This window comes from Setaria viridis, chromosome 6 (genome assembly GCF_005286985.2).
Source record: "Setaria viridis chromosome 6, Setaria_viridis_v4.0, whole genome shotgun sequence".
Lineage (NCBI taxonomy): Eukaryota > Viridiplantae > Streptophyta > Magnoliopsida > Poales > Poaceae > Setaria > Setaria viridis.
Genome location: NC_048268.2, coordinates 30,713,248 through 30,729,429, shown reverse-complemented (window position 1 = coordinate 30,729,429; position 16,182 = coordinate 30,713,248). Strand labels below are relative to the sequence as shown.

Below are 16,182 nucleotides of genomic sequence, written 5' to 3'. Positions count from 1 at the left end.
TCAAACATAGGTGCCACTTCTTAGGTTGTTCTTCTATCTTCCTCTTGATCAACTTGATTATCCCCTTATTGGACGACTCGGCTTGACCGTTAGCTTGAGCATAATACGGAGAAGAATTCAACAACTTAATTCCCATATCGGCGGTGCACTCCTCGAACTCTCCTGAAGTGAACATCGTCCCTTGATCAGTTGTGATGGTTTGATGGATACTGAAATGATAAACAATGTGGTCCCTTACAAAATCGACCAGAGCGGCCGATGTCACGGCCTTCAATGAGACTGCCTCCACCCACTTGGTAAAATAATCAGTGGCTACTAATATGAACTGTGTCCCTTGCTTGATGGAGGATAAATCTGTTCGATGAGGTTTATTCCCCAACCTCTGAACGGCCATGGCTTGATTATCGGGTTCATAGCCGAGGCTGGTGCACGCTGCACGTTGCCAAACTTCTGACAATCTTGACACCCTTTATAATATTTAAAGCAGTCTTCGAGTATCATCGGCCAATAATACCCGTTATTTCTAATCATCCACTTCATTTTGTGATCCGATTGGTGAGCTCCACACATGCCTTCGTGAATTTCTCCCATCAGGACTTTCGCTTCTTCCGTTCCTAGGCATTTGAGCAGAACTCCATCAATCGTTCGATTAAACAAATCATCTTTGAGTAGCACATATTTTGTGGCTTGAAAACGCACTCGCCGATCTACTTTCCTGGATGGATCCTTCAAGTAATCGGCGATCTCCTTTCGCCAATCGTCGGCCGCGAGTTCCAGAGTCATGGCGCCTTGAATCGGCCGATATCCGAACGCGTGCTGGGCAAGCCTATTGGCCTCTTCATTGTAATTTCTGGGAATATGCTCAATAACCGCGGACTTGAATTCTTTTAAAGGTTGGAGGCAATCTTCGTAGTAAATCCTCAATACGTCATCCTTGCATTCAGATCTCCTCGTTAATTGATCTACGATGAGCATGGAATCCCCAAAAATTTCCACAGCATCGGCTTTGATTTCTCTCAACAATTGGATACCCTTCAGGACAGCTAAGTATTCCGCCTGATTATTGGTTGCGGATGCTTCTATCGGCAGAGAGAAATCATAACTTGCCCCCTGAGGCGATATGAGAACGATGCCGATTCCTGACCGGCCCCACACGAAGAGCCATCGAAGTATAGAGTCCATGGAACTGGTTCAACGACAGCAACTTCCGGTCCACAATGCTGAGCTACGAAATCGGCCATGACTTTTTTCTTTAACAGCTTTGGCCAATTTGTACCTTAGGTCAAACTCTGACAGAGCCAGGATCCACTTTCCAATCCGTCCTTTCAAAATTGGCAATGATAGCATGTACTTTACTACGTCGTCTTTGCACACGCCTATGCATTCTGCCGACAACAAGTAGTGCTTGAGTTTGGTACATGAGAAATACAGACACAGGCACAGCCGCTCTACCGCGGAATACCTTGTCTCGGCATCCAGGAGTCTTCTGCTGACATAATATATTACCCGTTTTTTTTCCGTCGAACTCCTGTACCAGCACCGATCCGATAGCCCGTTCATCGGCCAATAAGTATAGTCTGGAGGGCTTATCAGCCTGTGGTGGGACTAATACAGGTGGCGAAACCAGATATTGCTTGATGTCTTCCAACGCTTTTTGCTGTTCTTCTCCCCACACGAATTCCTGATCGGATTTCAGCTTCAACAAAGGAGTGAAAGCTTGAATACGCCCGGACAAATTGGATATAAATCTTCTGATGAAGTTGACTTTGCCAATTAGGGACTGCAGCTCAGTTTTATTCTGTGGGGCTACAACCTTATGGATGGCAGCTATGATCTTCCGGTTGACTTCTATCCCGTGCTCATGGACCATGAATCCTAGGAATTGTCCGGCCGACACACCGAATGCATACTTGTTCGGGTTCATTTTCAAACCATGCTTCCTCGTGCACTCCACCACTTCTCGCAAATCGGCCAGATGTTCCTGATGTCCTTTTGACTTAACTACAACGTCATCGATGTAGATTTCCACCAACGCACCAATAAGCTTGTGAAAAATATAATTCATAGCTCGTTGATACGTGGTGCCGGTGTTTTTTAATCCAAAGGTAATTACTACCCACTCGAATAAACCGAGGTGGCCCGGGCACCTGAAAGCCGTGTTCAAAATATCTTCTTCGGCCATTAATATTTGATTGTACCCAGCATTACCGTCCATGAAACTGATGACTTTATGTCCTGCAGTGGCATCTATCAAAACATCGGCTGTCGGCATTGGATAGACAACCATCAGCGTAGCCTGATTAAGGTTCCTGAAGTCAATGCACACGCGCAGCTTTCCATTTTTCTTGTATATGGGTACAATATTAGAGATCCACTCGGTGTAACGGCACTGCCGAATAAATTTCGCTTCAATCAATCTTGTAATCTCGGCCTTTATATCAGGTAGAATTTTAGGGTTGCATCGTCGTGCAGGCTGCGGATACGGCCGATATCCTGGTTTTATAGGCAACCGGTGTTCGATAATGGACCGGTCTAGACCACGCATCTCATGGTATTCCCAAGCAAAACAATTTTTAAATTCTTTTAATAAACTTGTCAATTTACATTTTTACTCGGGATCCAAGCTAGCACTAATGTACGTCAGCCTTGGCTTGCTACTATCTCCTAAATCCACCATCTCCGATGAATCGGCCGACGTAAACCCATGCTTAAGCTTCCCGTCTTCTCGGACGAACTGATCCATCTAATCTGAATCTTCAGGGCCGACTGCTCGGATCGGCTGTAGGCCAAAATCGGTCACTTTCAGGAAATCGGTGTCCCAAGTTCTACCGGATATGCACTTGATGTATTCGCTGCTCCACTGTTGTGCGTCGGCCGCCGCAACATTGTAGGCAGAATCGGCGGTGACTATCTCGATGTTGTCGCCGACCCATTGTACGAGGCATTGGTGCATTGTAGACGGGACGCAGCAATTCGTGTGTATCCAATCACGACCGAGCAACATATTGTAGGACCCTTTGCTATTAAGAATAAATAAAGTAGTGGGAATGGTCTTATTGCCGATGGTGAGGTCGATGCAGAGTGCCCCACGGGCGGGAGACACGTTGCCTTCGAAGTCTTTGAGCATCATGTCCGTCTTGGTCAGATCTTCATCGCTTTTGCCCAGTTTCCGGAACATGCATACGGCATGATGTTGACTGCAGCACCTCCATCTACCAGTAGCCTGGTAAAAGGTCGAACATTGACATGTCCCTTGAGGAACAGAGTCTTGAGATGTTGTCGTTTTGCATCTTCTGGTTTCTCAAAAGTGGCTGTCATTGGCTCCAAAGCCAATTGCGCCATCTGCTCCTCCATCTTTGTCGTGTCATCCCGATCGGCGGGAGCCATGAACTCCAACGGCAAGATGAAGACCATGCTGACGTCAGCTGCCGATTCCTAGTTGTCGCCTTCCTTATTGTTGTTTCTTTTGGGGCGCTAGACTCAAGACCTGTCATATTTCTTATCCACCATCCACCTCTGCTCTACTTCTTGTTGTTCCCATTGGCGCAGACGGTGGATTCTTCATTTTTGAGATTTGGTCAATCCATCGGGGCACCACCTGGGGTTCACTGGTTTGGCTGGCGGTTTGTCTCTGGAGCGTGACCTCTTGAATGGGCGATTGTCAAGATATGGACCGCTGCACTCATGGCAATTATCGGCTGACGGTAATCTGATGTTATTTTCCCAGCAGTGGATGAAGAACGGGCATCGCCAATGATCTTCGTGTCGGCGTGTCATCTCTTCACGGTGCCTCAAACTTTCCTGCTGCCGCTGATATTTGTTGAGCAAGAATTGGGAGGTGATAGGTCTACGCGGTCTCTCCAATCCTTCACCCTCGTCTTTGACCCGTCTCTTCCCTTTGACATCTTCAACCGTAGCCTGATTTCTGGGGTCCACAGCGCCACATTTCTTGGCCGATTCCGACGTCAGCACTTTGGTTTGAAGTGCGTTCCTTCCCGTGTCAGCCATGTTAGTGGGGAAAGGATGCTGATCGATCTTCATCGGCTTTACTGGCTTCGCCGGGACTTCGAATTTGAGTCTGCCTTGCTCAATGGCTGACTGTATCTGCTGACGGAAGATTTTGCACTTGTTCGTGTCGTCAGATGTGGCGTTGTGCCACATGCAGTATTTCATCTTTTTGAGTTGCTCGGCCGATGGAATGGTATGGTAAGGTGAGAGCTTGATCTGCCCCTCTTGGAGAAGCAAGTCGAAAATTTTGTCGGCCTTGGACGTGTCAAAACCGAACGCTTCTGGCTCTTTCTTCCCGAAAGGACATGATATAGGCTTCTTCCCTTTGACCCATTCTGCTAGGCCGATTTCCGCTTTCTCTTTAGATTCAGATCCCTCCAAGTAATGCCACCTTTTTCTAAAAATTTCTCCGCTGATCAAAAGGGCGTACTTCTTGACCGGCTAATCAATGAATGATTTGACTTAAGCTCTCGAACTCCTGGGAAGCGTACTTCTCTTTGATATGTGGCAGGAGACCTTGGAAGGTGATATCGGCCAGCTGCGCGTCGGTTAGGACTGGGGTGTAGCATTTGTTTCTGACCTCTCTGAACCTTTGCACATAATTGGTCACTGGCTCATCGCTCCTCTGCCTGAGGCTGGTCAAATCTGAGAAATTCATCTCGTGGACTCCCGCGTAGAAATATTTGTGGAACTACTTTTCTAGGTCGGCCCAAGTAATGATGGAATTGGGCGGTAGTGTAGTGAACCACTGGAAAGCTGACCCGGATAGTGACGAAGAGAACAGACGCACCCGCAGAGCATCTTGTGTGGCAGCCTCTCCGCACTGGATGATTAATCTGTTGACGTGTTCCACAGTTGAAGTGTCATCCAATCCTGAAAACTTGGTGAAGTCGGGAACTTTATACCGATAGGGAAATGGCAAAAAGTCATAGGCAGGTGGGTACGGCGTTTTATACATATAGGTCTGTTCTTTCGGCTTCAACCCAAATTGATCTTGAATCACCTCTGCTATCCTTGCTGTCCAATCCACTTGCTGCTGATGAACGACTGGTTGAGGGATCGGCACATGTTGATGGATCTGCGGTGGGATGGCTGGGTGATGGATCAAAGCGTGCGGCGGATTTTGTGGCAACGTGGCCGGCTGAGCAGTTGACTGTTGGTGGCGTAGCAAATCTGCCGTCCCATCGTACAGCATCATCGGTGCCGCACTTCTGAGTGCTTTTGCAGCATCTGCCCCCCTGCCGACTTCTGACGTGGCCGGTTGATACTGTGGGACCGTCAGCCGGATAGCCGATTGGAACGGTGCTTGGATCGGAGAGCCTCCATAACCGGCCGACTGGTCTAGAATAGTTGCCGCTGCTGGTGCCCCCCAAGGCACTGAGTTCGAGGGCAGAGTTTGCACAGAGGAAAGCTGAGTAGGCTGAGACAGCCCTTGCGTTTGAAAGCATGACGCGCCATTGTATCTTGGTGGCATTGAGGTGTTGTATCCTCCATGTTGTGTCGGTATCGGCTGAGGAGCCGAGTGAGATGTGCCTGGTAAGCTTCTGACTGGAGTTACAATAGACGAGGCGTACGCTGGCCCCTGATATCCTTGAGCTACTCCGCTGACCAGGGAACTGATGACGGCATTGTATACCGTGTCGGTCATCACTGAGGATTGGTCGATGAAAGCCTGGTAAACGGATTGTTGAATCATGTTGGACATCTTGCCCAAGTCCTCAGCGATGGTGATCTGGCGGGGGGTTGGAAGAGGAGCTTTCTTGATGGCCTCCCCGCTTCTGGTACGACTGAAAGATTGCAGGTATACCTTCTTGTAGTCTTCTAGGTGTCTTGCCTATTCTTCTTTCTGATCGTCCTTGAGATCTGCCTCTGTAACCTCGATGACATTGTCTTCGGAGATTTTGGCAGTCTTTGACATGTTAGATGTTGAGGTGGTTCCACTGGGCGTGCTAAAAGTGTGTTGGCGCTAGAAATCGGCCGATGGCCTTCAGCGTCAGACACACGATCTGGGAGAATCTACTTAGCTCCTGTTTGGGTGATCGTCCAGGAGCGGTTTGCACGGCGTGCCAGTCAATCTGACCTGTTGATTGATAAGGAAAGAAACGTGTTAAATTCCAGGGGTTTCAATCGGCTAAAATTCCGGTCTGTCTCGAAAAGCGTATCAGCGAATCGGCCGATTTCCTATGAAGATGATCGGCTATAGAACAGACGATAATCACGCAATGATTGTAAAGAAACTACTAGAGCAGACTAAACAACGCTACGAAGTTACACTTGAAATAGATCTAATTGGCTGTATAATGATAAACAAGAATAATGACAATAAAGCCGACAATTCAAATCTCAAGCTGGATAACTGGTGATAAAACTAGAACAATAGACAAAACCTATGATTCTAGTAAATATCGATAACTGGTGAATAAATCTAAACGAAACGACAGCGATGCGCCCGAAGTTAAAGCTTAGATATTACTCGATAGACGGAACTTACAGAATTGGCTGGAGATCGTGTCGATGCAGTCCTGCCAACCCGTACAAACTCGTGAAAGAAAAAGATGTATTGGCGAAGTCGCCGACTTGAAAGTAAAGTACGATGAAAAAGTAGATTGTTTGTATTGATTGATGTGTTGTTTACAAATCTCTAAAGATGGCTATTTATAGCCTGTTACAACTGTTTCCCTAACCGACTAGTATCTATCTCTAATTTTAAACGAAAATAAATATTTACAAACACAACTCGTATCGGAGTTGGTTATTATACTCCCACGGGCCAAACTTCCTCTATCTTCTTTCTCTAACCCACTTTAAGCCCATATTGGCCCAATAGCTCCAGCCTTCCAATCGGTCGATCTCCACCAACTTCATCCGTCAAAACACTGTAGCACCAATCGCCCGATTCTCAACTGTAGCACCAATAGGCCGATTCCCAATCGTAACCTTTTAATCCACCGCATTAGCCAATCTTTTCCTCCCTTGATGCCGATCCCATACGTGTCAAAATCTAACGTCAACAACATGTATAAATACAAATCCTCTACATGCTTAACAACAAACAAACTCACTTTTCTCCCTCTCTAAAGTATAAAACAAAGCTTAACAACAATAAATGAACGGAGTATGAAGTAGCTAACCTTCACAACACTTTGGATGCGTGAAATCCCCATGGAAATGAGGAAAAAAAATTTAGCAGCACCTCCCCTAGGCTTGCTTCGGCGCCATGGAGAGGATGAGCTTCTCTGTCTTTGTGGAGTGGAGTGGCTCGGGCTGGAGAAGTGGAGGAGGAAGAAAGAGCTCGTGTAGATAAGATTTTGTCCCGGTTGGTGTTACCAACCAGGAGTAAACACTTTATCCTTGTTGGTAACTCCAACCGGGACAAAAGGTTGGATCTTTTGTCCCGGTTGGTGGCTCCAACCGGGGGTAAAGGGTGGCGCCGTTGGTGCCCGGAAACTAGCCGTTTTAACTGAGACTAAAGGGTGGCCTGTAGTCCCGGTTGCAAAAAAAAGAACCGAGAGTGTGCGCCCCATTCCAGCCTACCGTGGCGCATCCACTTTTCTCCCTGGCCGAAATTAAACCGAGACTAAAGGGGGTGGGATCTAAAGTCAGTTCTGTAGTAGTGATTGGGGATCGCTGTGGGATGATATGATTTTGGGGAAAGAAATTTTTAGTAGAGCTTCTAATATATAGTTTTGGGAAGAATTTTTTGGGAGACTCTTGCTCTAAAAGTCGGATTAGTTTTTTAACTTGCATCCCTTAAGGATGACAAGTACACGCCATCTGCAAGAGATGCTACTTATTCTACTATGACCTTTGCACTGGCTTCGACTTCGGAATGCACGAGCCATCTCTAATAGCTTGATTTTGTCTGCTATTTCTGCACTATTCAACTCCACTCCAAAGTGGGGGTTCATATTTCACGGCTCAAATCTGATCACATTGTGTGGGCGAAAAGGAGAACTTGTGGTTCTGCACGTCGAAGAGGACGTGCATATTCTGTTGCTGGTAGTTGCCGATGATAGCCCCTCGGGCACCACCCGAGCTGATGACTAGGCACATCTCCCCCGGGCTCGCCTCGACGAAGAAGTTCTCTCGCGGAAGCACCATGGCGGCACCACCGTCGAAGTGGTACACCAGCGGCGGCGCTTGCACCGCCTCCACAGTCATGCCTTTCGGCAGCTGGAAGCAGAGCTCGTAGCCAAGGTCCGTGCCATTCAGAACTGGTAGCTTCACGGCCTCCGCCAGAGCCTCCTTAAGGGCCTCCATCGCCACCGACGGAAGCATGCCGGTCGTGTCTCCTGAGTCGACAAAGGTGCCGCCACCGCCATCGAGCCCGATGGCGAAGCTCGACGCCGTCACGTTGAGTCGCTTCGTCCCAACAGAGATGCCGATCAAGGGCACGTAATAGTAGTAGTTTCTGCCACTCGGGTCCCTCACTAAGTAAGTTGTCTGGATAGGCCCTGTGGTCCTGTACTTGGACAGGTCGGCCATTGCCCCGAAGAACATGTGGCTTGTATCGCGGTCGAGGAAAGGAGTGAGGCAGTAGGAGAACCTCGGTATCTGTAGCTGCGACACCAAGGATAACTTGTCCGGGCTGATCCCTAGGATGCCGGAGGCGCCGTCGATGCTGCCGGAGGTGAGCCTTCCGCACCCGAAGTCGAGGGAGACCGAGACCTTGTGGTGCTCGCCGAACGTGAAGGTCTCGGACGCGAGCTCGCCTCTGGTCGTGGCGCTCCCATAGTCGTAGGTGTAGAGGCACTTGTTGCTGGAGCAGTTCTTGGTGTTGAAGCTGCCCGTCTCGCACAGCCTGCCGTCGCAGGGGACGGCGGCGAAGGAGGACGACCCGGCAGGGTCGTAGAGCGGCTCGCGGTGCTTCCCACCCAAGAGCTTGCAGTGCGTCCAGATGAGGTCGCTGCCGGTGTCGAGGAGGAGCGTGCGCGGCTGCGGTGGGGTGCCGACGCCGACGGTCAGCGTGTGCTCCGACCTGCCGAACGGCCTGACCAGCACGTCGGCGTCGGAGATGGCGCCATGATCCGCCGCTATAGCCACGCTAGCGGCGTCGTTCCACGCGCGCCGCCGGGCCTTGCTCGCCATGGCGGCGTCGCGGAGCATCTCGTGGTTTGAGAGCGGGCTGCCGGCATAGGGATGGTTGAGCTCGGCGCGGAGGTCAAACGAGGCATCCGACGTAGCTGCCAAAGAGGCCAGGAGGAGAGCGAGGAGCAAGACGAAAGTAGACGGCGCCATGTATGTCTTGGATCGCCGCAGCTAGTTTAATCAACAACGGACTACAGGTATGGGAGTTGTAACTTGCGAGTACGATCCATTTGTTAATCTGTGTATTGATGCGCTTCCACGCCTATGCGCACGAAGGCGATGTGTTATATTGTTGATGTGCTCGTAGCGATAGAGTGCGTGGCATTTTATAGGAGTCACTGGTGCTGGAAGCGTCAGATGTTGCTCCGCTTTATAGAGGCCCTACTTTCATCAGGCCATCAAACCCTACTCCATTAGTGGCGATGTTGGATTCATTGTGGAGGAAACCAGAGACGAAGAATGACCTGCTGTCATTATTCACGACTACAGTAGTGGAATACACATTATCAGCCACCTATCTCAGACACAGTGTAGGGCAGTATACAGAGAGAGAAAAGCTAAGGATAATGACCAAAAGGTAGCTTATGAAACAATACTGGTTCGTGGAAGATTATTTGCACCGTAAACGATACTGGTTATTACGTGCATCCCTTCTCCGATCGAAGAGCAAACAATGAAGCTAAACCTAATTGCCACTAACAATATGTGGAATGGCAAATAAACATTCGGCCAACAGGCACCACTTAGATAGCAATATGCGTTTGGATAGCAAGGGCTAAACTTTAGCCCTGTCACATCGGATGTTCGGATGCTAATTAGAAGGACTAAACATGAGCTAATTACAAAACTAATAGCAGAACCCCTAGGCTAAATTGCGAGACGAACCTATTAAACCTAATTAATTCATCATTAGAGAATAGTTACTGTAGCACCACATTATCAAATCATGAACTAATTAGGCTTAATAGATTCGTCTCGCGATTTAGCCTAGAAGTTGTGCAATTAGTTTTATGATTAGACTATGTTTAATACTCTTAATTAGTGTCAAACATCCGATATAATAGGGGCTAAAGTTTACCCGCCGTCTTCCGAACACCCCCCGCATATTTTTGATCGCTGAGCGGCTGCTGTCCAGTGGGTAATGCCTTGATGCGGCAACATCTCTGTATCTGTCAGATATGGATAACGAACAAACGATATTCCTCTTGCAGGGGCACTTTGATGGGGCCCAATTCACGCTTGTCTGGAAGTTTTGAAGTGTTCCAAACAAAACTCACGCATGTAGAGAGGAGGTGATGTTGTAGAAGCATGCAAAGTTTTAAAATTAATCCCAATTCGTTTGTAAGAAATGTAACATCGGTAGTGTGGTTGGATTGGGAAGATTTTGTCAAGTGGTCGAACATCTGTCATGCTAAACGGAGTTCCTGGGCGCTGGATCACCTGTCGCCGTGGGCTTCGACAGGGGGATCCCATCTCCCCTTACCTATTCATCGTGGTGGCCGACGTTCTTCAACGTCTAATAATTAAAATGTGCCTCGGCCAGAAGTGAGCTGTGCTACCCAATTGACCAGTCACTCCCTTGCCCCGTTTTGCAATACGCCGATGATACCTTGATCATTACCAGAGGGGACACCAGATCAATGCGAGTTCTTAAATCCATTTTGGACGACTTCTCTGCCGCCACCGGCCTTGCTATCAACTTCCACAAATCCACTTTTGTTCCAATGCATTTGCCGCTAGCTGAAGCTACGAGCATGGCATCCATTCTGGGCTGCACAGTTTGCACCTTTCCCCGGGCATATCTTGGCTTGCCTCTCTCCCCCACAAGCTTCGAGTGATCGATTACAAACCGTTGATTGATAGTTTTGACCGCTACCTCTCGGGCTGGAAAGCCAAACTGTTGGGTACTGGCGGCCAGCTTATCCTTGTCAATGCCTGGGGGGGGGGGGGGGAGGGGTTAGCACTAATCTTGACTTAGCACACATGTGTGTGTTCAGTCATGACGTGTGTGCATCATGCTTGTTTGGGGGCACGAGTTGGTGCTCGTGTTCGCGTCCAGTGTTGAGTTCGTGTCAGGGCAGGACGGCGGTGTGGCCACGTTCTAGGTATCGTAGTAGGTTCAGCCGGATAGCGCGCGTGTGCATGCTCGCGTTTGCGTCCAGAGTCGAGTCCAGCATGGCGTGCGGCGCATGCTGGTACTTCTGCAGGAGTTGCAGTTGCAGGGATGGTCAAGCCGTTGGCCGTGGCGTCAGTAGCGGAGGGGAACGCAACTTGGCTTGTGAGCGAAGCTGAAGACCGGTTCTCGCGGAGGAGTTTTTGTGGCTCAGAGTGCAGAGAAGGCCGGGTCGCCAGGGGAGTGCGTACGTGCGCACCGTGTTCGCTGAGGGGCCTTTAAATGGCTATGTAATCCTTGTGTGTCAGTTGGTTCGAGTCCATTTTGAGTTGAATAGCAGGCCAAGATACAGGTCGTTCGGCGACCGTGGCGTTCGTCGCCGAAAACTACTGTTCATCTTCCTTCTTGCGTCTGTGTGTGAGCGTGAGTGATCTTAGAGCTAGTTCCAACAATTGGTACCAGAGCCGTGTATGCCCAAGATCCTGCGCTACTACCTTGACTCCATGGCGATGGTTCCGCACAGTGCCGGGGGAAGTAGCGGTGTCTCGCTCGCGTACCCGCTGCTCTCATCGACGAACTACACCGTGTGGGCGATCAAGGTGGAGGCCATCCTTGATGCTCAGGGCCTTTGGGAGGCCCTGAATCCGGCGGAAGGTGAGGTGGCGGACGCACGGAAGGACAAGACGGCGAGGGCACAACTTCTTCAAGCGCTACCGGAGGACATTCTCTTGCAGGTGTCACAAAAGAAGACGGCGAAAGAGCTTTGGGACAGCCTCAAGACGAGGTTTGTCGGAGCCGACCGCGTCAAGGCCACTCATCTTTCAACCTTGAAAGGCGAATTCGACTTGCTGCGCATGAAGGAGGGGGAGCCATTGGATGACTACGCCGGCAAAATTAGTGGCATGGCGGCGAAGTACGTCAACCTCGGCGCAACACTCGACGACTCCGCCATGGTTAAGAAGCTCCTCGACACTGTCCCAGATCGGCTCTACCCTGTCGTTGCGGGGATCGAGCAGTTTTGTGACATGGAGAAGATGCCGTTTGAGGAGGCGCTTGGGAGGTTGAAGGCCTTCGACGAGCGTTCTCGACGGCGCACTCAAGCTAGCAAGACCGGTCATGGTCAGCTCCTGCTCACGGCGGCCGAGTGGCAGGCTCGGGAGAAGCTCAAGTCTCTGGGAAAGAAAGGTAAATGCTACAATTGCGGTGTCTATGGACATTTTGCCAGGGAATGTCCCAAGCCAAAGAAGGAAGAAGCGCTCCTTGCGACGGCGGATGATGAACCAACATTACTTTGAAGTATGTCTAGAAAGTAGAATAAGCAAGTCAAGAATAGGGGGAAAATTGTTAGCACTAATCTTGACTTAGCACATATGTGTGTGTTCAGTCATGGCGTGTGTGCATCATGCTTGTTTGGGGGCACGAGTTGGTGCTCGTGTTCGCGTCCAGTGTCGAGTTCGTGTCAGGGCAGGACGGTGGTGTGGCCACGTTCTAGGTATCGTAGTAGGTTCAGCCGCATAGCGCGTGTGTGCGTGCTCGCGTTTCCGTCCGGAGTTGAGTCCAGCATGGCGTGCGGCGCATGCTGGTAGTTCTGCAGGAGTTGCAGTTGCAGGGATTGTCAAGCTGTTGGCCGTGGCGTCAGTAGCGGAGGGGAACGCAACTTGGCTTGTGAGCGAAGCTGAAGACCGGTTCTTGCGGAGGAGTTTTTGTGGCTCAGAGTCAGAGAAGGCCGAGTCACTAGGGGAGTGTGTACGTGCGCGTCGTGTTCGCTGAGGGGCCTTTAAATGGCTATGTAATCCTTGTGTGTCAGTTGGTTCGAGTCCATTTTGAGTTGAATAGCAGGCCAAGATACAGGTCGTTCGGCGGCTGTAGCGTTCGTCGCCGGAAACTACAGTTCATCTTCCTCCTTGCGTCTATGCGTGAGCGTGAGTGATCTTAGAGCTAGTTCCAACAATTGGTACCAGAGCCGTGTATGCCCAAGATCCTGTGCTACTACCTCGACTCCATGGCGATGGTTCCGCACAGTGCCGGGGGAAGTAGCGGTGTCTCGCTCGCGTACCCGCTGCTCTCATCGACGAACTACACCGCGTGGGCGATCAAGGTGGAGGCCATCCTTGATGCTCAGGGCCTTTGGGAGGACGTGAATCCGGCGGAAGGCGAGGTGGCGGACGCACGGAAGGACAAGACGGCGAGGGCACAACTTCTTCAAGCGCTACCGGAGGACATTCTCTTGCAGGTGTCACAAAAGAAGACGGCGAAAGAGCTTTGGGACAGCCTCAAGATGAGGTTTGTCGGAGCCGACCGCGTCAAGGCCGCTCATCTTTCAACCTTCAAAGGTGAATTCGACTTGCTGCGCATGAAGGAGGGGGAGCCATTGGATGACTACGCCGGCAAAATTAGTGGCATGGCGGAGAAGTACATCAACCTCGGCGCAACACTTGACGACTCCACCATGGTTAAGAAGCTCCTCGACACCGTCCCAGATCAGCTCTACCCTGTCGTTGTGGGGATCGAGCAGTTTTGTGACGTGGAGAAGATGCCGTTTGAGGAGGCGCTTGGGAGGTTGAAGGCCTTCAACGAGCGTTCTTGACGGCGCACTCAAGCTAGCAAGACCGGTCATGGTCAGCTCCTGCTCACGGCGGCTGAGTGGCAGGCTTGGGAGAAGCTCAAGTCTCCGGGAAAGAAAGGTAAATGCTACAATTGCGGCGTCCGTGGACATTTTGCCAGGGAATGTCCCAAGCCAAAGAAGGAAGAAGCGCTTCTTGCGACGGCGGATGATGAACCAACATTACCTTGAAGTATGTCTAGAAAGTAGAATAAGCAAGTCAAGATTACGGGGGAAATTGTTAGCACTAATCTTGACTTAGCACATATGTGTGTGTTCAGTCATGGCGTGTGTGCGTCATGCTTGTTTGGGGGCACGAGTTGGTGCTCGTGTTCGCGTCCAGTGTCGAGTTCGTGTCAGGCTAGGACGGTGGTGTGGCCACGTTCTAGGTATCGTAGTAGGTTCAGCCGGATAGCGCACGTGTGCGTGCTCGCGTTTGCGTCCGGAGTCAAGTCCAGCATGGCGTGCGGCGCATGCTGGTAGTTCTGCAGGAGTTGCAGTTGCAGGGATGGTCAAACCGTTGGCCGTGGCGCCAGTAGCGGAGGGGAACACAACTTGGCTTGTGAGCAAAGCTGAAGACCGGTTCTCGCGGAGGAGTTTTTGTGGCTCAGAGTGCAGAGAAGGCCGGGTCGCCAGGGGAGTGCGTACGTGCGCGCCGTGTTCGCCGAGGGGCCTTTACACTACTAGGGAAGTGGTCATCAATGACGCTCCCCTTTCGTCACCGAAGACTACACAATCGTCACCGACTACTTTCTGTGACGAAGTGGTGACGAAAACAGTTTCGTCATGGAATGAGCGTCATTGATTACGTATGGTGACGAAACGTCCATTTTTCGTCACAGATGTGTTTTCAATCAATGATGAAACGTGCATCGTCACAGAAAGGATTTCATTCTATGACGAAAGGTTTTTGTCGCCGATGTTCCCTGTTTTCGTCATAACATACCGCTCTGTTAGGCTGCCAAACGGCGTTTGCTACGCTGGCAGCTGACGTGTCCCACAACGTGGCAGTGACGTGGCTGATGACTGGACTGACACGTGTTGCTGAGTCTACTGGCACGTGTCGCTTGCCGTGGCAGCTGACGCGGTTGTCACGTGGTGGATGACGTGGCCAGTGGATAGAATGTCCACGTGTCACTTGTTGTGGGGGCCACGTGGCATCCTGTGATTATTCAACGTGTCGCGCTGTTGTAGCTTCTCATTTTCGTCACAGAACAACATATGAAGTCATCACAGAACAAAATATACAATCGTCACAAAGACAACATTTCTGCTCAGATGGTCAGTCTGATTTCATTAGAAAATACAAATAATATAGACATCACCAGCAGCTAACAGATCCAGTATTCCAATTACCATACAACTTAATCAAGACTACTAAACTCAGTTCATCAGCAACTAAACTCAATTCAACAAACTCAGTTCACCAAACTTAGTTCACCAACAGTACAAACATATCACATACCATGGATTTCATCACTACCAACTTAAGTGCTAAACAAAATGACCAACCACCAGCAGGAAACTAGAAGCACCAGCTTGCCAACAACTCAGTTCACCAAACTTATTTCACCACCAGCACATAAGGATTGCATATCCATCAGGAGCACCAGCTTGCCAACAACTAGAAGCTACAGTTTGTGGTCTTGGCAACCACCAGCAGCGCTCATGTCGAAGAAGCATTGTTGAGGGACAAGATACGCTTGAGCAGCGCATTGTTCTCCTCCATTGCCTTGGTGTTAATCTCAGTCAGCTTCTTCATCTCCTCCAGCTCTCTTTCTGTCCTCGCCAGCTTCTCCTCAGCTTCTTCACTTCTCTTCTTGAGATCCTCGAGTTCATCTTGTACAGCAGCCTTAGCTTCAGCTGCTAGTTGTTCCCGTAGCTCGATTTCATTTGATGATGATGATGCTTGGGAGGTTCCCACTGGTTTGATGCCAACACTCTTCAGGAAACTGTTTGAGCTGTTCTTGGGGAGCACCTGGGACACAACCTGCACACTTGATACTCTTGTCTCACCTTCAGCCACAGGTTGTGCCCTCAAAGCTTCCATATTAGTCTAAAACAACAATGATCCATCATTAGTTGATAATTATTGCATTAATCTGAGGAGGAAATATAAGTCAAGATGTATTTTATAAAATAAAAACAGCAAGATGTGTACTAGAGGTAGAATAAAATATAGCATAAAGGACAAAAATATGTCCCTATTTCAGTAGCAGATCAGCACCACAAGCCAATCCAATGAAATGCAATGATTCTATTGTACTGTTACCAGAACATGATCAGCCTGATCAGCATGCTTGTTTCCAATTGCTAAGGCTGCAGCATCACTAAGCTTAAATATTTTAGTGTAAAATTCAAAGTGATGATG

General features: G+C 49.7%; 2 protein-coding genes across 2 annotated transcripts; one reads left to right on the top strand and one right to left on the bottom strand.

Annotated features, from left to right (window-relative positions):
* Positions 1-7,719: 7,719 nt before the first annotated feature.
* Positions 7,720-9,391, bottom strand: LOC117860042 (aspartic proteinase nepenthesin-1). The gene has a single exon (XM_034743243.2). The coding sequence runs from the start codon at positions 9,244-9,246 to the stop codon at positions 7,927-7,929; it is 1,320 nt and encodes a 439-aa protein (XP_034599134.1). The 5' UTR covers positions 9,247-9,391; the 3' UTR covers positions 7,720-7,926.
* A 3,768-nt stretch (positions 9,392-13,159) lies between these two features.
* LOC140223130 (uncharacterized) lies at positions 13,160-13,796 on the top strand. The gene has a single exon (XM_072294635.1). The coding sequence runs from the start codon at positions 13,179-13,181 to the stop codon at positions 13,794-13,796; it is 618 nt and encodes a 205-aa protein (XP_072150736.1). The 5' UTR covers positions 13,160-13,178.
* Positions 13,797-16,182: the final 2,386 nt, after the last annotated feature.